This window comes from Balaenoptera physalus (genome assembly GCF_965194825.1).
Source record: "Balaenoptera physalus genome assembly, chromosome: 10".
In the NCBI taxonomy this organism is placed as follows: domain Eukaryota; kingdom Metazoa; phylum Chordata; class Mammalia; order Artiodactyla; family Balaenopteridae; genus Balaenoptera; species Balaenoptera physalus.
In genome coordinates, this window is record NC_138889.1 from 19391373 (window position 1) to 19416193 (window position 24821).

General features: G+C 52.1%; 1 protein-coding gene across 13 annotated transcripts; it reads left to right on the forward strand.

Moving 5' to 3' along the window:
- The first annotated feature begins 3 nt into the window (after nt 1-3).
- Nucleotides 4-24294, forward strand: TMPRSS5 (transmembrane serine protease 5). Of its 13 annotated transcripts, none has more exons than XR_014268018.1 (13): nt 4-6131; nt 8325-8448; nt 8835-8933; nt 9439-9561; nt 11027-11162; nt 11511-11624; nt 13135-13178; nt 14983-15161; nt 16787-16885; nt 17366-17508; nt 17793-17945; nt 18892-20435; nt 20746-24294. XR_014268018.1 is itself a non-coding variant. In XM_082477107.1 (13 exons), exons 1-13 carry the CDS (start codon nt 6129-6131, stop codon nt 18898-18900), a joined length of 1389 nt encoding a protein of 462 aa, XP_082333233.1. In that variant the 5' UTR covers nt 4-6128; the 3' UTR covers nt 18901-18985. The 13 variants fall into 13 exon arrangements, 6 of the variants coding, with proteins under 6 accessions (XP_082333233.1, XP_082333236.1, XP_082333234.1 ...); XM_082477107.1 differs by lacking the exon at nt 20746-24294 and adding an exon at nt 13870-14032 and having other exon boundaries at nt 18892-18985; XR_014268021.1 differs by lacking the exon at nt 4-6131 and having other exon boundaries at nt 8408-8481; nt 9137-9561; nt 20746-21786; nt 23286-24294.
- Nucleotides 24295-24821: the final 527 nt, after the last annotated feature.

The window sequence follows — 24821 nt, forward strand, 5'->3', positions numbered from 1 at the left end:
CTGAATTAATGAATGAGTAAATGAATGAATGCTTTTATCACGGGACCTTGGGGAGCCATGGAAGGTTTTTCATCTATTTAGACTTGCTCTAGGAAATGTTACTTTGGCAGCACGGTAGAAAAAAGAAGGATCCATTTTCATTTATTTTATCCTTCCATATTGATACTTGAGCATCTGGATTGGCTGAAAAGAAGTAAGGGTACAGACTGATTAGAATGGAATAGACTGGAGGCAGGAGATCAACTGGGTGGCTGTTACAGTCATTCTGGGGAAGATCCTGGTGGATGGTCATGCAGGTGGCTGTGGGTTTGGGAGATTTGAGAGATGACCAGTTTGAATGACTGATGGAAGGTGAGGAGTTGGGAGCAGGCAAAGATGAGCCCAAGATATTCCAGATTTCTACTTGCCAAGAAAAATTCAAACTTCTTGCCAGTGGGGTCTTGCTGGAGAGGGAAGGGGGCAGTGAGGGGAGAAGACTGAGTAAGAGTCACCTCCAGGCCCTTTAGGACCCTTCTGAGGGGCTGCCCTCCACACTTCCTTGGGCATCCCCTATTCTAGACTTCAGTCAGAATAACAAGACAGAAGAGAGTACTCAGAGACAGTATGCTAATGAGTAAGCAGCTGATTACCATATGAGACCACAGAGATTTCTTTTCCTTCTGAATACACTTGTATCCATTTCTCTGTATCCAAAGCAAGCAATATGGCAACAGACACTTGGGGTTTCTTCACTTCTTATCACTATGCAGTAATGGTCTGGAATAAGGTAACTGGATCTAGCGTTTTCCCAATTTTCACTCATTAAAGCTTCCCTCTTATTAGACTTAGGAGTCATTCATTTCTTCATTGAGAAAACCACTCTCCAGAGGGCTGGATGGAAAGGGTATGTGCCTGGGCCTCATTAGGCTGTGGGATGGCAGTAGAGGGTCTGGTGGCTTGAACTAACCTCAGTGGGATGATCCAAACTGAAATTGAAGGAGGTGGGGGCTGTTTGAGGGGATCCGGGGATACCGTGCATACATGCTACAGATAGACTGGGTGAGGATGGGGGATGCATTGTTGGTAGACAAAGCCAAAGAAGGGAGTGGGATGGGACTGAGGGGGATGTACAGAGCGTTCCAGAATCTCCAGCCTGCGTCTTACACCATGCATGCTTTCCACCTGGAGCACTAACATTTCCCTCTCCAGAGGATAAAGAGAGAGTGATTATGGAGGCTGTTTAAGCAAGTCTGAAAACCGTATGGGAGGCAGTCAGAGAAGATCACGGGCAAGCTTAAATCCACAAACAAGGGCTGAAGCTGTCATTCACTGGCAGACACGAAGGGGAGATCATGATCACGATGGAACTCCATAGGCACTGGCCGGAGCTGTGGTCCACAGGAGGAATTTCTTCTCTCTAAGTCTGCCTGTTTAGTGAATAAGTGGCTTGTGGGGCATGTATGGGAGTGGGGAAGACCCTGGACCAGGTGTCAGGAGACTTGGGCTTGGATGGCCTCCAATATGCTCTGGCTTGTTCACCTTTCAGAGCATCCGTTTTCTCCTCTGATAGGAGAGATGGTAGATTCAGTGGTCTCTTTAAAAGAACTTTATAGGTCTGAGAATTCTGTATAACTTGCACGTGGGTCTTTCCATTCGGGTGGAGGAGAAAGATCACAGTGTTATCTGTCTGGAGGTGTCAGAGCCCAGCTGAAGGGCAGTTGCAAAAGGCCCTTGTTGTTTTTGAGAATAGTGGCTGAAGAAGGAGAGAAAGCAAGGATCTCAAGGCTTAGGAGTCGAGGCTCATCCATAGAGGCGGTACTGGGGAGTCAGGGAGTATCAGTGGGGAGGAGGCCAGGGAGCAGGGCCAGGACTAAGGTGAGACTGCATCTGAATTACCAGGGGAAGAACACACAGGGGTTCTGCTTCAGCTGGTTTCCGATAAGGCACATTAGGGCACGTGATTTAAGAAGGCATCACTCTTAAGGTAATCAAGTGCTGACAGTCCATTTGCTAGCAAGTGCCTCCTTAAATTTCAAACCCTAGGCTCCTGCTACCTCACTCTAGAGGTGGGTATTCTGTCCAAACCAGGGAAATGGCCAGGGCAACCCAGAATGGCTCATCTTGGATGGAAGGAGTATCAGAGAGATAAAGAAGAGAGACTTCTTGGACAGCCAGGCAGAGACAACAGCCAGGAAGAGGCTAACCTCAGTTTAATCTAGAATCACTCTTCTAAAAAATGTTTTATAAAGGTATAATTGTCTAATAAAATTGTAAGATATTTAAAGTGTACATCATGATTTGCTATCTGTATCTTCTGTCTAGTTCGTTAACACATCTATCACCTCATATATTTACCTTTTCATTTTTTGGTGAGAACATTTAAGTTCTATTGTCTCAGCCAATTTCAGTTATATATTACATCGTTATAAGCTATAGTCATCCATGTTATAACTTACATTAATTATAAGAGGAATAAGATGCTCAGACCTTATTCATCATATAAGAGAAATTTTGTACACTTTTACTAACCTCTCCCTATTTCTCCCACCCCCAGACTGGCAATCACTTTTCTACTCTGTGTCTGTGAGTTTGACTTTTTATTTAGATCCCACATGTAAGCAATACCATGCAGTGTTTGTCTTTCTCTGTCTGGCTTATGTCACTTAGCATAATGCCCTCAAGGTCCATTCCTGTTGTTGCAAATGTCAGGATTTCCTTCTTTCTCATGGCTGAGTAATATTCCATTGTATATATAGACCACATCTTCAGTATCCATTCATCCATTGATGGACACAGGTTTCCCCACATCTTGGCTACTGTGACTAATGCTGCAATGAACATGGGAGTGCAGACATGTCTTCCATATCCTGTTTTCATTTCCTTTGGATATATATCCAAAAGCAGGACTGCTGGATCTTACGGTAGTTCTATTTTAAATTTTTTGAGAAACCTCCATACCGTTTTCCATAGTGGCTGCACCAATTTGCATTTCTGCCAACAGTGCACAAGTGTTCCATTTTCTCCACATCCTCACCAACACTTGTTATCTCTTGTCTTTTTGATGCCTGCCATTCTAACAGGTGTGAGGTGATATCTTATTGTGGTTTTGATTTGTATTTCCCTGATGATTAGTGATGTGGAACACCTTTTCATGTACCTGTTGGCCATTTATATGTCTTCTTTGGAAAAATGCCTATTCAGATCCTCTTCCCACTTTAAAATTGGATTTTTTTTTTCTTGGCCATTGAGTTGTATGAGTTCTTGTATATTTTGCACATTAACCTCTTATGAAATATATAATTTGCAAATTTTTCTCCCATTCTACATGTTGCCTTTTCATTTTATTGATGGTTTCTTTTGCTGTGCAGAGCCTTTTAATTTTATGTTGTCCCACTTGTTTATTTTTGCTTTCGTTGCCTTTACTTTTGGTGTCAAATCCAAAAAATCATTGCCAAGACCAGTGTCAAGGAGCTCACTCCCTGTGTTTTCTTCTAGGAGTTTTACAGTATCAGGCCTTATATATAAGTCTATAATAAATTTTGAGTTGATTTTCCTGTATGGTGTAAGATAAGGGTCTGGTTTCATTCTTTTACATGTAGCTGTTCAGTTTTCCCAACACCATTTATTGAAGAGACTACCCTTCCTCATTGTGTATTCTTGCCTCCTTTGTCACAAATGAATCGACCATGGGTTTATTGCTGGGCTCTCTATTCTGTTCCACTGATCTATGTGTCTGTTTTTATGCCAGTGCTATACTGTTTTGATTACTATAGCTTTGTAATATAGTTTGAAATCAGGGCGTGTGAGGCCTCCAGTTTCGTTCTTCTTTCTGAAGATTGCTTTGACTATTTGAGAGTCTTTTGTAGTTCTGTACAAATTTTAGGATTGTTTGTTCTATTTCTGTGAAAAATACCATTGGAATTTTGATAGGGATTGTGTTGACTCTGTAGATTGCTTTGGGTAGTATGGACATTTTAACAATGTTAATTCTTCCTATCCATGAGCACAAAATATCTTTCCATTTATTTGTGTCTTCTACAATTTCTTGTATCAATGTCTTATGGTTTTCAGTGTACAGGTCTTTCACCTCCTTGGTTAAATTTATTCCTAGGCAATTTATTCTTTTTGATGCAATTGTAAATGGGATCATTTTCCTAATTTCTCTTTCTGATAGTTATTAGTCTATGGAAACACACCAGATTTTTGTTTATTGATTTTGTATCCTGAAACTTCACTGAATTCATTTATTTTAACAGCTTTTTGATGGACTCTTTAGAGTTTTCTAGATATAATATCATGTCATCTGCAAATAATGACAGTTTTTACTTCTTCCTTTCCAAGTTGGATGCCTTTAATTATTTTTTTGCTTGCCTAGTTTGACTTGACTTGACTGCCAATATTATGTTGAATAAAAGTGGCAATAGTGGGCATCCTTGTCTTGTTCCTTATCTTCGAGGAAAAGTTTTTAGCTTTACACCATTGAGTATGATGTTAGCTGTGGTCTGTCATTTTTCTCTAATAAACTCTTCCCATATTGTTATAAGCCTTTGGTTAATTTCCAGAGTTCTAAAAAAGTTAATTCTGACAAATTTTTTGCAGTTTTCTCATTGCTATGGAGGAGACAATTTGGGGGGGGACTTTGCCCATCTTCACTGACATCTCTGTACTATATTTGAAATGCCCTTCTATGTGATTGCCTTCTCATTTCTCAAAACTGAGCTCAAATGTCTCCTCCATTGTGAAGGCTTCTCTGGGTTCTCTGAGAAAAGGAGTCAGCTATTCCTTTATTCTCCTATACCTCTGTGTTCAAGCTTCTGTTATTTCACTTTTTACAAAAAAACAAAACAAAACAGTTCTTTATATCTGTTCCTGTCTCTCCTCCCAGCCTGCAAGCTCCTAGCCTGTGACTTATTCATTCCCCATGCCCAGGCTAGTTCCTGACACACAGTAAGTATACAGATTTGTAGGCTGAAGAGTATTGTCCTAGAAGACCTCAGCACTTAGCCAAGAGCGTCTCAGCTCCAGCCACCCTGTTCTCCTCCTGCTTCTATGACTCATAGCTGACCTCTGTCCCTTCATTGTGAGTGAGGTTCAACAGTAATCATTAATAATAATAATAGCAGCTAATATTTACTGAATAGAGTCTGTGCTAGATACTAGCTATAAAGCTAAGAATTTTATATTCAATAGCTCATTTAATTCCAGCATAAACCCTATGAGGTAGGTAATATTATCATAACTTTACAGGTGAGGCTGAGTAAGGGAAGTGGCAGAACTGGGGTTGGATGAAGGCCTGACTCTAAAGCCCCTGTTCTTAACTGTCTCATCTGAGAGATCTATCAGAGGCATTTGGAGGAAGGGGAGCCACACTACTCTTTCCCTTCCTTGGGACCTCTTCTTCCTCCTTGACTAAAGAGATATGGCTCCCAGGTGTGTTCAGCCCACCCCAGGCTCAGCTGGGCCACCTTGTGCTTTGAAGCAACATAGCACTGAGGTCTCCTATAGGAACTGGTCCCCAGGGCAGTGGGGTGGAGAGGCCCCATTTCCCTGGCATTGGAGTGACCGGTGCAGCCCTGAGGAGACAGGCCACAAAGATCCCTCATCAACATCCCAATTTCAACATGGTGATAGCCCCAGACTGCTGGAAAAGCCAACCCACACAGAATTGAGATATCAGCCAGAGGACTCAGAAACATTTCAACAAATGCTAATATCAGTCTCTTGAATACAGCCCTGTCAGCAGGAAGTGGGGGGATTGTGCCAGCATGCATGGGGCACACTTTTTGGCACAAGGAATCTTGTTGCTCAGCAACAGTAGCTGGCTTCCCCTCCTCCTCCTAACTTTTTTCTCTGCTTCTAAGCTTCCAGTTAGCTGATGGGAGGGGCTGAGGCTGCCCAGCCCAGGCTAGCCCTTGACTCCCTTTCTTGCAACAAGGGATCTATTCATGGTTTCTGAGCAGAGTTTATTGTCTCTCTGGTGTGTGTGTGTGTGTGTGTGGAGGACGGTGAAGGGAGAAGCCATGTGTGAACTAGGGAGACCTCATCTTCCAACCAAGCTGGCCGGGCTATTTAATCAATGCTGACCCAAGAACAGGAGCAGAACGTTACCTAGCAGAACTTGAGGTTTTGCATTGGTGCCACGGACCCATATGGTAAGGCCATACCCTGCTCTGACCTCTCTTTCTTTCTACTCCCACCCCTGACCCCACCCTTGGAATTCTAGGCTCTTGGAAGGAGTCTCCTCTGGCAGCTCTGGTGCAGAGGAGAGGGGGCCCTAGAGGGGACCCTGTGTGGTCAACCTCCTGGTTTGGTTTTCCCCGGGGGTGACTTTTATTTCCCACTCTTGTCCCCCATATGCCTAGCCAGGTGCTTTGCCTGTAGGCAGCACTTAGCAAATCATTATTACATGAACTCCTCCTCAAAAAAAGGATGAAGAAGTCCTGTACCATTAAAGACCATTTTTGCAGGCTACCACATGGCCTTGGACAGGTGAGTGTTGAGGTGGGGCAGCGCCTGAGGTGAGGCCAGTTTGTTCAGAGGCTGAACTTCAAGCCAGGTTCCCTTGATACTGAGACAGGAAGAAAGGCTGAGCGTGCCCTGGAATTCTCTCTAGACCAAGCCTTGTTGACAGGGGAAGGTGGTCTGCAGGGGAGACGGGACTTACTTCAACTTTAAGGGACTCTTTCTACTTTACTGGATTATAAATTCATTAAAGAAAGGACCCATAGTTTATACGTATTTCTTATTAATATATTATTTATTATACTTAATATTTGTGTTGTACTTTATAAAACCCTTTCCGCCACATAATCTGTTTTCTTCCTCCCTCCCTCCCTCCCTCCCTTCCTTCCTTCCTTCCTTTTATTCAGTGTGCATTAACTGAATTCCCACTTTGTGCTAGGCCTTGAGCTAGACTCTGGGATGCCTAGACCAGAGAGGAAGGAGAGAGAGAGAGAGAAGTAAATGAGCATAATAGAGGGTCACAATAGGTGCTACCTGGGTTGAAGAAAGCTTCCTGGAAAAATGACACTTAAGCTGAGTCTTGCAAGGTCATAGGAGTCAGTATGTGGGGAAGGGGACAGCAGGTGCCATGCCTCCGTGGTGTGAGAGTGTGTGAGGATGCTAAGGACAGGCACGTGTGTTAGTATCACCCTGAGTTCCACCGTGGAGGAGTTAGTGCTGCCAGGTGAGGATGGAGAGGTGAGGAGGGGCGAGATCACAGAGGATGCTGTGAGCTATGCAAGGGAGATTTGGATTTACCCTGAAGGCTACAAAGATCATTAGATACTTTAAAGATGGTGTTAACTTGCTAATGTTTGCATTTTAGAAAGATTGCTCTAGCATGGAGAAGGAATGGAGACAAAGCTAGATGGGGGAGACTACTCAATGTGTAGCAGGGGTTATCACTCTTATTTCATAAAGGAGAAAGTTGAAATTTGGATGGCTGATGAGTTACCAAGTTCATATAGTAGGCTGTAGACCTAGCTTTGAACTGCTGGTCTAGTGTTTTTGCCAAGATCTTACTTTCCATTACTCTTCTTCATGGCACATGAATTTTAGGCAAATGTCTGACCTACCCCACTCTAGCCTCCTCAACACCTTTTTCCTGGAACACCCAATGACTATATATGTCAGTTCAAACCCTATTCATCTATGAGGGCCTGTCTCAGAGGCTGCCTCTTCCAGGAAGCCTTTCTTGATCTCCCCAACAAGAAGTAAGCTCTCCTTTGGAATTCCAATGTTAGTTAAACTGAACTTCTCTTCTGTCACTGAACATGTGCTGCTTTGTTTACATGACTTATCTTCAGGACTCACAAGTAGGTTCTTTGAGGCGGTGGTTGTGGAGGTCCACGTTAATTTACCCTGAACTCCTTACAGTATCCCCCACCGTGGACTGTCCACTTGGGCTGAATACTATTTACTGGGTGAATGAATGCACGGTTCGTAGGGGAGGGGCAGTTTTTCCTCCGAGATAGGAGGGAATGAGGAAGGATGGGATCTTAGGATCTGAGGAGGGATGTCCAGGGATTCAGTGGATGTCCTCCACGCTGGTGGGAACCAAGGTGAGGGGGTGGTGAAGAGTGTGGGCGTTAGAGTTGGCCCAATCTGGGCTCAGGTCTCTGCTCTGACACTTACTGGCTGTGTGAGAGAAAGGTGGGCGGGGCTAGGGGCTCCAGGACAGCAGGGGGGCCCGAGGGGCATCTATGGGAACACACATGGAGTCCCCAAGATGCAAAAAGGCTCACAAGGGGCAACGAGGGCCCGGCCGGAGTTAGAGAGTGGGGACTTCTTGCAGTCGGTGGTGATTTCTCCCCTTGGTGAGTGACTGACAGCTGTTTCCCCAGAGCCTGTTGCTGGATGGCCGAGCCCCCATGGAGGCTCAGGATGCAGAGGAAAGTCCAGGATCCTGGATCTTCAGAGCAGAGCCAGGAGACCAACTGCAGAGGCCCGAGGCCCAGCAGCAACCCAGTAGGCCAGACCGGGCCATCGGGGAATGACAGGGTGGGGGCAGTGAAGGGACAATCTTCCTACATCCTCCAGATTCTTTTTCCCCAGATCTTCCCAGGTCAGCCTTAAATGACTGATGGTGAGAGGCTGTCTCACTATTTATCCCAGACCTGCTTTGCTCTGTTTCCCACGTGGGGGCTTGAGTGGGCTCCGAGGCGCCAGTCATCAGAGCTCTGCCCCCTACCCACCCCAGGATGATGGGGCAGGGGGAGGTGGGCAGGTGCAGTGGGGCAAACTCCCGCCGCGACTCGGGGGCTGTCTGGTCCCGGGGTGGCGTCTCGGGGTGAAGTGAGGCTGGCAGGCGGAGGCAGGGCCCCCAGACGCTCCCCTGCCCTCCTCCCCCACAGTCTCTTGGGCCTGGCGCTGGTGCACAGGGCAGCGCGGCTGGGCGGTGCTGGGAGCCCTGGTGTTGCTGGCTGGTGCGAGCATTGGCTCCTGGCTTCTAGGTCAGTGCTGGGACCTTCAGTGGCAGGGGAGGGGCAATGAACAGGATCTGGGGGATGCTGGGAGAGAGGAACGGGTGCTGAGCAGGTGTTCAAGGCAGGTGGGATGAGCGTCTTTTCCATCTACTCTGAGTAGACAGCAACTAGAAACGGGGTGAAGGGCCAGCAGGAGGGACTCGGGCTCTATGTAAAGAAGAACGTTTCAGTCCTACAGTGAGAAATGTGCTCGAGTGGATGATCCAGGGAGACCCTTGTCAAACTTTTCCAAGAGATCTTTCCCAGTCAGAGGGAGAGAGAGAGACAGAGACAGAGACAGAGACATTGAGAGCGCCATGGCTCTCTTCTGCACGTTGCGGGGGACCTGCCTCGGGCAGGGTGGTGGTGAGGAGCCCCCCGGGGGCTGCCTTTGCCTCCCTCTGCTGCAGGTCCCTTGCTCTGCTCCTTGGCCCCCTCCTAGGGGAAGCCCGTCCTTCCCCCAGCCTCTCCTTGTCTTTTTTGTCCTCTGAAGCACTGTATCTGTGGCCGGCTGCCTCTCAGCCTGTTCCCAGGACCCTGCAGGATGAGGAGGTGAGCTTGAACTGCTCGGAGGCCAGCGGTGAGGAAGCCCTGCTCCCCTCGCTTCCCAGAGCAGGTGGGCCACGCCCCAAGGTCGCAGGACTCCCACCTGGGCCCCGGGCCCCTGCACAGCTCTGGGATCCTCCCTTCTGGCTGGGGGCAAGAGGACCAAACTGAAGGGCCACGAGTTCGCTGCCACCCACCTGTGTCTCCCGTACTGTGAGGGTGGGGACACGGCCCAGCCTTGTAGAGCTGATGTCTGATTTAGGGCTTTCAGCACTCCCGGGGGACGGTCTTGATCTCTAGCTGGGGCACGGCCAAGAGCCCAGGCTGCCAGGAGAGATGGCGACTCGCCCTTTGGGCAGCGTGAGGCTGCAGTGTGGGGAAGAGGAGCCAGGTGTGTGTGGGGAGCCCGCCTGGGACAGGCAAGGGTCTGGGCCCAGGGGCAAAGAACGCACAGAGGGCTGGGAACGTCTCGCCACGTTGTCTCTGCATCCCACACCCAAATCTTGTCCCCTCCCCTCCAGGTAAGAGTTGAGGATCTGAAGATACGGTGCTGCTAAGGCTGCGGGTAGAATCAGTTACAGAGGTTAGTTAGGGTCAGCTTGGAGCCTGCTTTTGCGAGCTGTGTGTGCCTTTGGGTCTGTTACTGCTTTGAGCTTCCATTTCCTTCTCCATGAAGTGGAGATGAAAATAGTTACTGCATGAAGTTGTAAGCATAATAAGAGCATAAAATAAAAGGCCTTAGCACAGGGCTTCCCTGGTGGCGCAGTGGTTGAGAATCCGCCTGCCAATGCAGGGGACACGGGTTCGAGCCCTGGTCTGGGAAGATCCCACATGCCGCGGAGCAACTGGGCCCGTGAGCCACAATTACTGAGCCTGCGCGTCTGGAGCCTGTGCTCCGCAACAAGAGAGGTCGCGATAGTGAGAGGCCTGCGCACCGCGATGAAGAGTGGCCCCCACTCGCCGCAACTGGAGAAAGCCCTCGCACAGAAACGAAGACCCAACACAGCCAAAAATAATTAAATAAAAAAATTAAAAAAAAAATTCCCCCAAATCTCCCCCTTAGTTAGTTAAAAGAAAAAAAAAGGGGGGGCTTAGCACAGAGCCTGGAAAAAGCAGATGCTCAAGAAACAGGAACCATCACCAGTATTGCCATGAGATTTGAAATCAGAAGACCTGGATCCATCACTTGCAGATCCTGTGACCTAGGACGGGTCGCTTAACCTCCATGCCTTACTTCCCTCTGCAGAATGTGAGGATGGGAATTCTCACCCCACAGGGTTGCTGTGACACTTAGTGATGGAGCACGTTTAAAAGCACTTGGTTAAAACACAAACCTAAAAGGCTGCGCAAAGAGGGGTTATTTTGTTCTCGGAAACAGCTGGCTCCCTGGGGAACAGGGAGCCTGATATGGGGTGACCCAGATGCTATCGTGAAGGCCACTTTAGGTCTCACGGTGGCCAGGTCCGGCTCGCCCTGCCCATGCCACCCCTCCATCCCACAGCAGGTGGGATGTGGCTTTCATACTGTGGTTTCAGTGTCTTTCAGAATAAACACCGAGGACTTCTTGCTGGAAGTGCAGGTGAGGGCCCGGCCAGACTGGCTCCTGGTCTGCCACGAGGGCTGGAGCTCTGCCCTGGGGGTACGGATCTGCCGGAGCCTTGGGCATCTCAGGTAGCTGGGGCCAGAGCTGGGGCCTGGGGAGGGTGGAGAGCTGATGGGTGGGGGAGGAGCATTGAAGACCTCTATCTGTCTGTCACCATCAAAGTACTCAGGAAATGGCAAGAGGTCATGTTGGTCATCTCCTGGCCTCTGGGCATGATGGTGCCCCAGTCTGTTTCTCTCCTTTGAACATCCTTGATTTTTAACAAATATAAATCCCAGAAGAGGTCATTGTCAAAGTCTTGCTCAGTCACTACACTGGTATAGTATCACATTGCAGTTATACTTAACCCCCATCTCTCGTGCCGATCCTCAGTTTAAAGCCGATTTCCTCCCGTTTTATTCCCTTCTCCTGCCAAGACTCACAGACCACAAGGCAGTGAACCTGTCTGACATCAGGCTCAACAGCTCCAGGCAGTTTGCTCAGCTCTCTCCTAGACTGGGAGGCCTCCCGGAGGAGGTGTGGCAGCCCAGGTAGGGCTTCTCAGGGGGCTGAGTGATGCCCTTCACTTCCTGGTGAACAATCCAGCAAAAATCTTCCTATCACGAGAGCCTGGTGGCGAGGACACTGGAGGTGTGAGATAGGACAACAAAGAGGAATATTTCCCAATTAGAAATTACTAACTCAGCTCACAGGAGCCCTGCCCACCAAAGTTTCACATATATCATCTTATTTGCCCCTCACAAGAACGGCAGGATTGGGTGTTATTGTCAGAGGATTTGAAATGGTACTCCTATTCCCATTTTACAGGTGGGGAAACTGAGACTCAATGAAGTAAAGGGCCTTGTGCAAGGTCACAGAACTGATAAGCAACCAAACCAAGTCTTGAAACCAGGCTCCTGTCTCCAAACTAGTCCCTCTCACCCCTGCCGCACTTTATTTGGATAATTCTGCTATCTCAGGAGAGAGATGGTTGACTGTCTGGAACCTGGAGACCCTCCAGAGAAGAGAGGGCTCTGGGATGGCCCCTTCCCCAAATCCTGGGGGTGGGTGCAAGCTGAGCGGGTTTTCACCCTGTCTGGGTGTCCTCAAGCTTTCCAGCAGCCTCCTCCTGCCCCTGCTCTAAAGCCTTCTCACCCCTTCACCACTGTTCCCGCCTGAACCTCAGTCCCCTCCTATCTGGCTCCTGTCCCCTGTGGGCCGATCAGGGGAACGTGGGGTCCCTGTCTTAGATACCTTAATGGGCAAAGGGAAGTAGGGGTGGGACTGACTCTGCCAGGAGAGCCAGGGGGCCGTGGATTTGGGAAACTAGTAGAATCCAGGCATTAGGATGCTGGGGGCAAGAGAGAAGTCAAGAAAGAGGGCTTTGCTCCAAAAGGAGTTGATTTTTTTTTCTTTTTAACAGTATGTTTTAAATTTTTATTTATTTTATATTAGGCTTCACTGTGTGGCTTGCGGGATCTTAGCTCCCCAACCAGGGACTGAACCTGGGCCTCAGCAGTGAAAGCATCGAGTCCTAACCACTGGACCGCCAGGGAACTCCCAGGAGTTGAGGTTTATGCTAGGAAGGAGGAGGGGAAAGAGGAGAGCAGGCATCTGAGTACGCAGGGCCGGGCAAAGGGCTTGGGGGAGAGTGGAGTCATCTGAGGCAGCAGCACGGGGCGAAGAACTGAGTCGGTTCACTCACTCTCTTACCCACTCATCGGCTGAGCACACATTTACTCAGGGGCCTTAGTGGGAACAGCCGATTGTCACAGTCATGAGCGCTCCATTTGTAACTCTGGGCCCTGCCCAAATCCAACTGGAGGACCTCGAAGTCCTGTGTGCCGGGGACGGCTGGGCAGAGCACAGCTGCTGTTCTAGAGACCTGCTACAAGCAGGGGCCTGGGGGCTTGGGTGGGGGCAGGAAGCAGGTGGCTGTGGCTACAGAGAGGCCCCCTCTGCTCCCCCCAACAACGCCCCCCTCCCCCAGGCCCTCGGGTGGGTGTGCAGCCTGGGGTGGGCCCCGCCCAGCTTCCTGCTGGCGCCGCCTCTGTTTTGCAGGGACAGCTGTACTTCTGGTCAGATTGTTTCCCTCAGATGCTCTGGTGAGTCCTGTTCTGGGTCCGGGAAGGAGGCGGTGGGAGGAGGGCGTCTCCCCCGTGCCCTCAGGGTGGGACATCCCCACTGGGAAGCTCAGCTGGGTCTGGGGTGGAGTTCCTTGCCCACCTGCCTGCAGGGCCCCTTCTTGCAGACACAGTTCTACCCAAACAGAGCCCCGTCTACACCTCTGTCCCATTCACCACCAGCCACTGGTTTGGGTGGATAACTTCCTTGCCTCACTCCCCGCCCTGGCCTCTGACGTTCCCTGGCCTCTGGGGGTGCCCCAAAGGGGAAACAGCAGCTTCTGGAGACTAAGGATGGTGGGGAAAGAGAGGCCAAGTGGGAGACATTTTGCAGAGTTCCTTTCACCCGTCTTCCCAGTCATCTAGTCATCTCTTCATCTGTCCTTCCACGCGTCTGTCCACATGACACCATTTGACCCCTCCTATGGGACAGGCGTTTTCTTAGATCCTGGGGCTCCATAGATGATGCAGGCACCACCCCTGCTCTCAGCGAGCGCACCTCCTGATGGGGCAGGTGGATGTGTAACCAACATTTCCAGCTTCCCGCCCCATGCTTAGGGCCAGGAATGATAAACGGGAGCCGTCCACGCTGGACCACAGGCCCCGACTGTTAGGACAGTGCTGATACCTGCCCTGCTTTCTTTCCATCTCACCAGTGCTTGTCTGTTTGCAGAGTGTGGGACCAGGCCCCTGGCTTCCCAGATAGTGGGCGGGCAGGCGGTGGCTCCCGGGCGCTGGCCCTGGCAGGCCAGCGTGGCCCTGGGTGCCCGGCACACGTGCGGGGGCTCCGTGCTGGCCCCGCACTGGGTGGTGACCGCGGCGCACTGCGTGCACAGGCAAGGCTGGGGGCTGCTGGGGGGAGGGTGCCCCCCTAGCATTTTCTCTTTGGCCGTTGGAGCGTCCTGTATACAATGTCCAACTGTCCGCCTCCCATGTCTGCTGCGAGTGGGCCCGGGCGGTGTTCGTGAAATTCTCCCTGTTCAGTGCCAAGAACAGCTCTGCCTAAATAGCAGTCATAATACAAATATTGGTTCTTTAGTTTTGTTCGGTCTTTAAGTTTTTAAGATGCTTTCACACTCACAGCCCTCCATGCTTCTTAACGTTTATCACCACTGTAATTAAATCACTTTCCATGTAATTATTTGTTTAATGTCTTTCTTGCCCTTTACACTGGAAGCTCCATGGGGGCAGGGAAGAGTCTTGTTTACCACTGAATCCCTTTGTTGATTTTTCCCCTGCCTTGTCCCCGTGGCCTGGAATATAGTAGGTGCTTAATAAATGCTGGTTGGAAAGAATGAATGAGCTCTTCGGCCCTCTTCTGTTGATGGCGGGCAAAGCAGGTGGTGTAATCCTCATCTTATAGTGAGGAAACTGAGGCTGGGAGAGCCGAAGTGCCTCCCCAGCGATCACACTTAGGAAGTGGGGAGACAGCACTGCGGAAAGCTTTGCTGACTCGGCTTAGAGCTATGATAATCACACAAGGCCCTTCCATGTTTGCTGTACTTGAAGAGGGTTATGCTGGAGAGTGCAGGGGTGGTGGCCAATGATCATACTGTCTCACTTCTCTCTCCATCAGTGCCTGAGCATTTATTAAGCACCTACTGCATGCCCAGTGTCTTGCCAGCTGCTGGGGTATTCTAAGAGGCCTGGGTTCTGGGAGCTTGCAGCCTGGTGATGGGGCCCCCACTAACAGCCGCGCTTGTTGGCTTCCTCCCCCCACCAACTCATTTATGTCAACGTCTCCGGCCCCTTCCTCCCCCGGGCTCAGCTCGGCTCCCTTGTGCAGTTTCAGGCTGTCCCGCCGGTCCAGCTGGCGGGTCCATGCGGGGCTGGTCAGCCACAGCACGGTCAGGCCGCACCAGGGGGCTGTGGTGGAGCGGATCATCGCCCACCCTCTGTACAGTGCCCAGAGTCACGACTACGACGTGGCCCTCCTGCGGCTCCGGACCCCGCTCCACTTCTCAGGTGAGGCTGCGGTGAGAGGGGCGGCGCCGGGAGCGTGAGAGCCCCGCGGGTTCCTAAGACCCCCTTGTGCTGTGAACCCAACGTTCACTTCATGTGGTGACCGTCGTGGACTCTGGCATCACCTGGACCTGGGGTGGCGCCAACTCTTCCACACGCTCTTTTGGGAACAAAGGTTCTGGCCCTTTTCCCATCTGGGCTGCAGGCGGGATTTGCCTCGAGATCCCAAGAAGAGCTTCTCAGTGGCTCCATCTCCCAACAGGCTACTCCATCCCATCCCCAGGCTGGTGCCAGGTCCCGGCCGGGTTATAGTGAATAATAGTTAACTATGTATTGACAGTTAATAGGATAACAGTTAATAACTAGCACCATGTTACGGTTAATAAGATTTACCTTACCAAGTATTCTTTCACCCCATCCTCAGAACAAACTTGACAGGGAGCTGAGGCCGGTGTATGTAGATAAGGATGCTGACCTTTAGAGAGGGAATTGACTCTCTTCAAGTTCACGAGGCAAACAATTCCCAGGGCAGAGCGTCTCCTCCACTGCATCTGCCCTTGAAGGGCAGCTCTTCCACACGCATGTGCCAAGTGCACTCACCTACAGACACACATGCTCACACACACACACACACGTGTGCATGCCCTCACACGCTCACACACTCATGCAAGGCTCACATAAGTATGCACACCTACTCCTGTGCACACCTACATACACACACACACACACACACACACACACACACACACACTCAGCACTCCTCCCTCCCATTGCTACCTGGAGCCTTGGGTTTCCCCAGCAACAGTGGTTGCTCTACTCTATGCCGTTCACAAATTCTACCGTATATGTGTGCTCTCTGCACCGTTGTTCAACAGTTAATGCTTCTAAATTGACATGGATATATTTAAAGGGAAACTTTAGGTTACTACCTAATTGGAGAACCCATATGACTTATAGTAAATAGATAATAACCAGAAAAATGCACAGAGTGAAAGCAAAACAGTGCTCAAGTCCCAGCTAGGCGCTGTGCTCTGCAGAACTGCCGCGTCAGGCCGCTCTCTCTGTGCTTGGAAGGGGTGGGCAGGCGTGAAGAGAGGCACAAAGTAGCACCAGACAGACTCTTTCTCCGTGGTGCAGAAGAGGGGCTGAAAGAGAACCGAAGAGGAAATACTTTCTCCCAGCGAAGTGGCGTTTACTAACGGCAGGTCTATGCATTACGTAAAATCAGGTTCAGGCTCCGTCCACAGGACAGGTCGCACACTTTTGGAAACCATGTCCCAAGAGGGTCCACACGCCCTGGGGAAAATCCAAAATGGGTCCTCATTAGGAGAAGTTAGGTACAAACACCCAGAAGGAGTTTCCATCCCCCCTCAGCCCCAGGTGGGGATGCACCGTGTGTACACCGCCCGGCCTAGGGCACCAGGCACGCTGCAGTTTCCACACTGTCCTCTGCGTGAATGGTAGCTCCCACGTGGGCCAGTGCCTGACCCACACAGCTGTACAGGAGGCCGGAGCCAGGACTGTTTGAGGAGGGGGCGTGGAGGACACGCCCGCCCTGGTCCTTTGCCCAGGCTCGCGGGCAGGGAGGCCGAGCCGGAGTGGGACCCGGGATCCCTGCCTCTCTGCAGACACCGTGGGTGCCGTGTGCCTGCCGGCTGAAGAGCAGGATTTTCCGAGGGGCTCGCAGTGCTGGGTGTCTGGCTGGGGCCACACTGACCCCAGCCACAGTGAGTCAGCTCCCAGGGCCCGGGGTGCACAGGGGTGTGGGTGTCGGGGAGGCATCCTTTCCCAAGGGGAGGCACCTCCCCTTCCCACCTCCTCCTCCCCTGGCCACAGGGCAGCGCCAGCCCCCTTCTCCTCTGGCATCACCCCTGGCCAGACCCAGGGGCCCCAGTCTCCCCTGCCTGGGTCTTTCTAGGAGAACGACCTGGTGTTTTCCCCTAAACCCAGGCCCCTTCCTCCCCCTCCCCTTCTCCCAGGAGGGCCACGGCCTCAGCAGCAGGGTGTATGTGTGGGGTCTACTCCTCCTCTTCGCTCCCAGCCCCCAAGTCTGACAGACCCCTGCCTCCTCGCCCAGAGTCCACAGCTCCCATCCTGGGCTCCCCTCTTTGGGCCTCCGCACCTCCGGGGCCTCTAAGGCCCTCTTGCTGCCCTGCTTTCCCGGGCCTTGCTCTGCGCCCCTCCATCTCCGCATCTGCCTCCCGCAGCCCACAGGTCGGACACGCTCCGGGACACGGTGGTGCCCCTGCTCAGCACCCAGGTCTGCAACAGCTCTTGCGTGTACAGCGGCGCCCTCACGCCCCGCATGCTGTGTGCCGGCTACCTGGACCAGAGGGCCGACGCATGCCAGGTGCAGGCGGGCGGGGCCCCGGGGCGGGGTGGGCGGGGCCTGCGGCCGGGCGCCCGGCTGACATCCTCTCCGCGAGCGGGGGCGCCCAGGCAAGTGGGCAGCGCGCTGCGGGTTGAAGGGGGGCCGAGGCATGACGGGATCTGTCCTGGAAGCAGGACCGCCTGGGATGCAGTGTGTACTCCTGGCCCCGGGGGTCGGGGGTTGGGGAGTGGTCTGCCGCCACTCCACCAGGAAGGACTAACTAACTGCCTGTTTCTCTGTGTCCCGGGGCCTGGATGCCGCAGGGGGATAGCGGGGGTCCCCTGGTGTGCCTGGACAAGGGCACGTGGCGCCTGGTGGGGGTGGTCAGCTGGGGCCGCGGCTGCGCAGAGCCCAACCACCCCGGCGTCTACGCCAAGGTTGCCGAATTCCTGGGCTGGATCCAGGACACGGCGCAGGTGAGTCGGGGGGCAGGTGGCGCAGGTGAGTCGGGGGGCAGGTGGGGCAGACCCGTTTGTGAAGGACCACTAACCCTCGGAAACCGTGACCCTCATCTCTCGGGCCTGGGCCCTGCTGGGGGCTGGGGAATATTCCCAGACTGGGAGGAGGAAGAAGTGAAGCTTATAACGTTGAATCCATTCTATGAATTTAAGCATTCACTAAGGAAGAGTTGACCTGAGTTTGTAGCCCAGATCTGCCATTTCCTGTGGGACCTGTGGCAAATTCCTAACTTCGGTAAACCTCAGTGTCCTGGTAGTAACCATCGTGGCTACTGTATATGTCATCATATGTGACGATTACATGAGGTCAGGCCTGCCCAGCGCTAGGCTTAGAGTGAGTGGCCCAGGTGTTATTATGTATTTACTTGTGACCATGACTCATCCCTGGTCGTGCCTGCTCTCCCTGCCCTAGGGAGAGAGCTCAGCATTTAGCAGTTTGAGTTCAGCAACGGATTCATTCTGTGTGATCCTGGGCTGGCCACTCCACTTCATCCGTTCAGTGGAAGAGCCAAGTGAGAATGTGTATAAAAGCATGTGATCTGCATAAAGTACTTTACAAATGCAGGGTGTGATAGTGGGAAGCATCCTTCTGCAAGGTTGGGCTCAGGGCAGGTGGTAGATAATAAACTTTAGAGTTTACAGGGGACCTATGCGTCCACCTTCTCATTCAAACCTTACAAAAAACCTAGAGAAGCAGATATTTTAGCCCCATTTGATAGAAGTGGAAATGAAGGTTCTGAGTGGTTAAGTGATTTATTAAAATGCTAGTTACTCGGCTAACCAAGGGTGGAGCCACTCTGTAGATCAGCTCCTTTCTCTTTCAGCCCAGGACTCCCTCCCCTGGTCCTGTTGTTTCCTCAGTCTCACTGTGTTCCAGCCTAATGTTTCCTGGGGTCTCTGGCAGGTCCACTAGATGGAGGAGAAGCAGCAGCCCCGGATGCAGAAGGCATGGATCTCTTATCGCTGCACAAGAGACAGTCGCCACCCACCGGCCAGCCTCCAGGCCACAGGGCCTCTCCCCTCCAGCCCTGATTTCCAGTCCCTCTATCTCACCAGAGAGCCTCAATGACAGGAGAGAAGCTGGGGTTGGGCTGGGAAGGTGGGGGAGCCGAGAGGTGGAGGGGGAGCAGCCGGAGAGGAAGAGGGTGCTGGCGGCAGTCGGGAGCCTGCCCTTCTGCCCCCTCCCCTCCCCAGCCCCTGTGCGCATCTTTTGGGAGGATGCTCAGGGATGCCCGGGGCCCGCCTTCTCCCTGTGCTCTCAGGTGGGGGAAGTGCCTCCCTACTGACCCAGGCTGGGAAGCTCCTGGGCAGATGGGGTCAAGGCTGGACCGGCCCCGGTTAAGCCCATGGAGTCAGGATCTGCCCCACTCTTCTGTCGATCTCACCTACTTCCTGCTCTCACTTGGCTCTGGCTGGCCCTGCTGGGGCTGGGGGTGGGGAGGGGGGCACGGTAAGAACACTCTGGTTGGTGTTGGAATAGGGTGTAGGTTTTAAATGACAGTTCTGTGAACTGGTCCAGGACTTCTGGTATTAAAGTGAAATGATGTATGGCCTCGGTCCCGTCCTGCCCCCATCCCCCTTCTCTCTCTTTCTCTCACACCCACATTAAGGGGTAGTAGAATTACAATTTTCCTCCTGTACATGTTTCTTAAAGCTCTGGAACTGACTCCTGCTCATATAATTCTGTACATTTGTTAAATCTACATGTCATGATTGACAACAGAAAGCCCCAGCCTTCCAGGTGCTCTGATACTGCAAGTCTGAGTGCCACTGAGTCAGTGCTTCCTCCGGGAGGGTCTGGCTTCCCCACGAGACCCATCTCTCCTCAGCTCTTGTTTCAGGACTGGGCCTTCTGGCTCGGGAGATGTCTTTCTGAGTTTCTGCCAAGTTAGCATTTTCCTGGTTAAGCTTCTCCCCCACTCTCTCCTCTCTAGCAATTAAAATGCAATTGGTATCTTGTTTCTAAAAACTGCAATGAATTTTTTATGGTGCTTACCCAAGGAAATGCAATTAGCGTTTAGCAATAACACAACTTTTTCGTGAGTTTATCAGCATTTTTTTGAGGGGTGGTACAAATGAATATTCATTCCTGGAGGGTCTGCTTCCTTTTCAAAGAAGTGCATTAGAAAAAAAAGGCCACAATTTACTGTCGTTTAAAAACAGCTGGGGAAGTGGCTGCTGGGAATCTGCTGCCCAACTGCAGAAGCAACGTGGGTGAGGCCCTGGCAGGTGGTGGGTGGTCTGACCCTGTGTTCTGAGAGCCCCGACCTCCAGCCTCCATCCCGAGATCAGCATTTACTTACCCGACTCTGGTGAGTCCCCGCTTCAAGAGGCGGTTTCAGGGCTGCCGACCTCCCTGGGCAGGGAAGAGTTACCAGCAAATCCATCAGCGATGATCTTTTTTGTGTTTCTGTTGTTGCCCATAGGCGTTTGCTTATTTAAAGGGAGGTTTGTTTTTTTTTTTAATTTATTTTATTTATTTATTTATGGCTGTGTTGGGTCTTCGTTTCTGTGCGAGGGCTTTCTCTAGTTGTGGCAAGTGGGGCCACTCTTCATCGCGGTGCGCGGGCCTCTCACTATCGCGGCCTCTCTTGTTGCGGAGCACAGGCTCCAGACGCGCAGGCTCAGTAGTTGTGGCTCACGGGCCCAGTTGCTCCGCGGCATGTGGGATCTTCCCAGACCAGGGCTCGAACCCGTGTCCCCTGCATAGGCAGGCAGATTCTCAACCACTGCGCCACCAGGGAAGCCCTAAAGGGAGGTTTTTATTTACCACAGTCATTATGATCTGTTAATAATCAGTAACACTTGGATACTATTTTACAGTTTATCAGTCCTGCTCACACGTGGTATCCCATTTAAATCTCACACCATCTGTGTGGTGAAGATATTATTATTGTGCCCATTTCACAGGTGAGAAAATTCATTCAGAAAGATGAAGTGACTTCCCCAGGACCAGCCAGCTAATAAGAGCCAAAGCCAGGATGGGAACTTCGAGTCTTTTTACGCCAAATCCACATCATTGTTTTGCACACAGATGAACGAGATGGTCCAGTATTGCACAGAAGTATAGAATGGGAAGGTTGGTTTAGTCACCTGCCTACAGTCATGCATTGCCATCCCTCTTTTTTATAGGTGAGGGAACCAAAACCTGGGAAGTGGCTCCTGCCAGAGACCCTTCCTGGGCAATGTTCTTACAGATGTCCAGTTCTGCATGGTCTGACTTAAAATGTTACAAATGAGTATTTTCCACAGGAGAACGATAAAGAGAACCCTAATTAGAGAATTTGCTAATAGGGATTCCCTGTTTACCTATAGAAGGTCCTGGTATCTTTCACCAGGCTACCAGTCAGATCTACAGACTCAGAGGCTCTCACCTGCCCTTGCTGTATTGGCAACTGCCAATCCAGCCCTTAGGAAAGTGAGGAAAAGTGGGTGCCCTGGGCCAGCTGCTGGAGGGCAGGGCTGGAGATGGGAGCAAGGAAGGGTAGCAAGATTCAGGTCCGGAAGGATTTTAATGAGGACCAGCTGGGTGCCCAGCTGTGTGACACGCTGCAGGGAATTCAGAGGCAGAGAAGCGGCTGCCTTATTGGAGCCATGAGACTTATTTGCAATAAATTATTAGCGGCCAGCCAGGCACGAAGCTGGGTGGTGAGGCAGTAATTGCTAAGGGAGCTCCAAGGGCCTATTGTTGACTAAGTCAGGGCATTTCTGTGTGCAGGAAACCTGTCTCTCTCTCCAAGGATTCAGCATCCCACCTGCCTCGGCAGAGCTTGCCAGCCTCCTGAGACTTCCCAGGAAGGTGGGTCCTGGCTGCCAGGCCCAGGGTAGAGCCCTTCTCTCATCTACTCCTTCTCTGTGCTTTGGGGGTCTGGAGGATACAGCGGGGTGCAGGCTCTCTCTCCTTGTTAGACTTTCCGTGGAGTCCTGCTTCTCCTAGGAGAGTTGCCGTGAACAAGGGGGCAACCCTGTCATTCCTCGGAAACATTTCTCAGGCTGTTTCCTGCATTTTATTTTTGGAAGTGTTGTTGGGTTCACCTACCATAGGACGAAACTGGAAATGCTGTAAATGCTAGAAGCTGGTACAGTAGCTGTCAGGAGATGGTTTTCCTGAGTCTCCCCACTGTTTTTCTCTCTTCTTCCTTTTCTGCCCTCTCCTGGCCATGTACTTAGGACCCTCCTGGTTGCTCAAAAGAGAACCCACCTACACCTGCTCCCACTCTTTCGCCTCCCTCGTCATCCTGGGTCTGGATCCCTCCCCACCTCCCCACTTAGACGCACCAGAATGTATCTTTGTGCTTGTGTCACTGGGGCTCTGCTTCCTGCTAAACTCATTGGAGCCCAGTATGGTTAACGGCCCTTTAAACTGTGTCTTAAACACCTCCACCTCTAGGAAGGCTCCTCATCGTAGGTAGGGAGCAGCTTCCTACTGAGAGGCGAAGCTGGTCTTTCTTACACATTCTGAGGCCAGGAAAGGGAGAGGCGGAGCCTGCAGGTACCCTCTGCAGATTTCCAGTGCCCCCAGAGCCCCAGGGCCGAGCAGTGCAGGGAAATCTGCTGGCGGGCTTTCTCCTGGGCTTGGTGCTGGGGTGGACCACGCTGGGGACTGAACAGAATGGAGAGAGGAGTCCTGGCTCCAGAAGGTGTGATCTGTCACTAATGTGACGGGAAGGCGGGGGCTTTCACAGGGCTGGGCTTATCTTCAGTGCATCCCCCCTTCCAAGGAATCTCTGGCTGTGGCATCTGATGGTGGACAGTCCCTTCTGGGTCTTTAACCACTGGAGAGTGTGCTGCCCTGAGCTAGTGACTCAGCCTTCTTGGAGTTTGCTCTCCCATCTATCAAATAAGGGGTCTGGGTGAGGGGGTCTCCGTGGGATCTGCCTTATCAGGCTGCCTTTAACACAAACCTCTGCTGCCTCTGGAGACATCTATCTGCACAACCCCCCCCCAACATCCAGTCGGGACACCCATGGAGAAGAGCTTGTTCCCTGGGACAGATCTAAAGGAACAAGCTTGCTCTGCTGTGTCAGGCCCTCTCCAGGACAGCGCTCTGACTGCCCTCTGGGTCCTGGGGGGATGAGGCACCAGGCAGAAGATTTTAAAGCCATCTTTCCCCATGTCCCATGTACACTGGCGAAGGGTTCAAGGACAGGTTTTCTCAGGGGCTCCCCAGCTCACTTCCCAACACCCCAGGCTTTGGGTGGGGCCCCATGGGTGCCAGCTCCCTAGAGACAGTGAGGGAATTTCCTCCCTGCCCTGAAGTCCGCAGACACTTTTCTTCTGCCTACTTTCCCCTGACAGCTCCTGAGCTGCCCACAGGACCCCCTGCTCTCCAGCCTTTCCTCCTGCACGTGGCCCAGTAGTGAGGAAAGTTTTCCGCCTGCAGAAGCATTACCAGGCAGCTTGGGTTCAAGCTGTCCTCTGTCCCGAGCCATGTGTCAGGCTCACAGAGGGTGGAGCCTTTCCCACGGCCCCTCAGTTAGGGGAACCCCACCTTCCCAGATTGCCCAGGACTGTGCCGGTTGTAACACCAAAAGTCCCGTGTCCCCAGAAACCCTGCAGTGCTGGGCAAACTGAGACAGTGGGTCATGCTAAGTCCATTGCCTCTCTTCCGTATAAAAGGCAAAAGCCAGCTCCCCTTGGCCTCCTCCAGGCCCCCTTTGGTCTGATTGAGCTTAAAAGCAGCTTTCCCTGGTGGCCCAGAGTTGCAGGAGGAGGGGCTCCCAGGAATTCTCAAGATCTGGACTCTTTTGCAGAGATGCTGCCTTGGTCCAGAGGCTGTTGGAGCGAGAGTCCCTCCTTCCACAGGGGCCGCAGCTGACCCGGCTGCCCATCCTTCCCCTCGGTGGTTCCTCAGACGGCACCCAGGGCAGCCGCAGCTCATCTTGCCAAATGTTTTGAGCAAACAGCCTGGCCCTGCCAGGCCCAGAAGCTCTGCGGTCTGGGGGAGGGCTGGAAGGTGAGGCAGATGCAGTGCTGCTGCTGGAAGCCAGGAATACTGACTGCCCGGTGTCCCCAGGTCTCACTGATTTCTGGTCCCCAGAGCGTGGTACGGGGCTCAGCATGTGACAGATGCTCGCTGAGCTCCCTCAGGAGGAGGGGACGGGGTGGGGGGAGCTGCCGCCCGCATCAGAGCTGGGTCGGTCTCTTCTCCTGGCCTCTGCCTCCTGGAGGGGATCAGAGAGGAGCAAAGAAGAGGCTGCCAGACTGCTAGAGCCCGCGGGGATTTGGTGGGGTTTGTTTATCCTCGGCACTGTCTGCAGACGCGAGGGCATGAATAAAAGAGTGAGGAAGATTTACTGTTCCCACAGCTTGGCAGTAGCCCTGTATTTGTACAGCGGATCCGGGGGAGGAGGGGCGGGAGCAGGTGGGGTTGATGCTGGGACTCGGAGAAAGTCAGACCCTTGTCAGTCTTTTTGCAAAGACTGTGGGGTGCAAGTGAAGGTGAGGCTGGGAGGGGTCTACTTAGGCCGACTCTCCAGCCACCGGGGGCCAGAGTGCCCCCTCCCCACTCTCCAGCCTTCCCCCTGCAGGAACCAATAGCAGGCAGCTTGGGTCCTTGAACCTCTAACCCCAGGGGCGCATACGTGCTGGGCCTGACAGGCAGTGCTGCCAGTGGGGACCCCGAAAGAAAGGGCCTCAGGCTGGGCTCGGCTGTCACTCATGGCCCTGGTAATAGACACAGTCAGCAAATGACTTTTGTCACGGCCTAGCCTGGCCTGGGGCTGGGATCCAGAACCTTTTAGCTGAAAGTAGCTGTGGACAGGATCCAGTGTCGCCTCTGCACGTGTGTCCAAGGCTATACCACCCACCTCTCTCTTGATGACATCGTACTTC